The sequence below is a fragment of the Cebus imitator genome, unplaced genomic scaffold (genome assembly GCF_001604975.1).
Source record: "Cebus imitator isolate Cc_AM_T3 unplaced genomic scaffold, Cebus_imitator-1.0 Scaffold348, whole genome shotgun sequence".
Taxonomy (NCBI): Eukaryota; Metazoa; Chordata; class Mammalia; order Primates; family Cebidae; genus Cebus; species Cebus imitator.
In genome coordinates, this window is record NW_016107663.1 from 202,764 (window position 1) to 204,226 (window position 1,463).

General features: G+C 49.5%; 1 protein-coding gene across 4 annotated transcripts in view; it reads right to left on the bottom strand.

Annotated features, from left to right (window-relative positions):
* Positions 1-1,463, bottom strand: part of UNC45A (unc-45 myosin chaperone A) — a 17,276-nt gene that overhangs the window by 7,194 nt on the left and 8,619 nt on the right. For all 4 annotated transcript variants that reach the window (XM_017506091.2, XM_017506090.2, XM_017506093.1 and 1 more), the window contains exon 9: positions 280-451. In XM_017506091.2, the coding sequence (XP_017361580.1) occupies positions 280-451 (172 nt within the window). The remainder of the gene's footprint in view (positions 1-279; positions 452-1,463) is intronic.

Genomic DNA, 1,463 nt, shown 5'->3' on the forward strand with positions numbered 1-1,463 from the left:
GATGCCGTCTCAAAAAAAAAAAAAAAGGAATAAGGACTGTCATGTTTCGCCTGCGTGGGAACAGATGTCTAGGAAGTCCTCGGTAAACCCAGTACGTGCTTGATGGTGTCTGTTGTTACTGGAGCATTGATTTGAGAAAGAACCTCTCTGGGAAGACCGCTTTGGAGCAGGAAGGAGGCCTTGGGGTCACTTTTCCTTCATCCAGCCCCCACTAGTCCTCCCCAAGACTACTCTTCCCGCTGGAATCCCCGGCAACGGGTGGTGAAACAGATTCCTTACTTGATGTAGTTTTCACAGAGTCGGTGGAAATTCTCCCTCTCGGCATCACACTTGAGGTCATCGAAGAGCTTGCTGAGGAGAATGGAGGCACTCATGCGGCTGTTTGCGGTCACTGTGAGCTCCCCGGGAGGGTCCTGTAGAGAGCCCCCCACTTCCAAAATCTTTTTCAGACCTAAAAAGACACCCCGTTTAGACAGTAGAACACCACTTCCCACCCCTACAAGTAAAGGGAAGAGGCTTCCTAGGAGACACAGAGAGAAGCAAGACAAGAAGTCTAGAGTTCAGATAACTGTGAACAGGGCAGCCCAGAGAAGCGACTCAGCTGACCTGCTACCTGGGGAGGCAGCCATGGTCTTGGGAAGGACCTGAGAAGTTAGGCCTGCATGCCAGCCCTGCCCCTGGGGCCACGTGCTCTGGGGCTTTGAGATTCCACATCAGTAAAACTAAGGGGAAAAAAATATCCACACCTCTTAGGATCATTGTGAACACAAAAGATGAGGTGCATGAAAGACGAGCTCATGTGGGGTCTTTGTAAAGCTTTTCTTATTTATCTTAGGGGAAAGGAGAGATGAATTGATATATTCACCTTTAATTATTTTTTCCCAAGTATAGAAGTAATACATGCTCACTCAAAAAAAAAAAAAAAAACAAGGACGGACGCAGTGATTCACAGCTGTAATCCCAGCACTTTGGGAGGCCTGAGGTTGGGAGTTCGACACCAGCCTGACCACCATGAAGAAACCCCATTTCTACTAAAAATACAAAAATTAGCCAGGCATGGTGGCACATGGCTGTAATCCCAGCTACTCAGGAGAATCACTTGAACCCAGGAGGTGGAGGCTGCAGTGAACCGAGATCATGCCATTGCATTCCGGCCTGGGCAATGAGCAAAACGTCATCTCAAAAAAAAAAGGGGGGGGGCCGGGTGTGGTGGCTCACGCCTGTAATCCCAACACTTTGGGAGGCCGAGGTGGGTGGATCATTTGAGGTCTGGAGTTTGAGGCCAGCTGGGCCAACATAATGAGACCCTGTCTCTATTAAAAATACAAAAATTAGCTGGGTGTGCTGGTGTGTGCCTGTAATCCCAGCTACTTGGGAGGCTGAGGCAGGAGAATTGCTTGAACCCAGGAGACAGAGGCTGTAGTGACCCAAGATTGCACTATTGCACTCCAGCCGAGGCGACG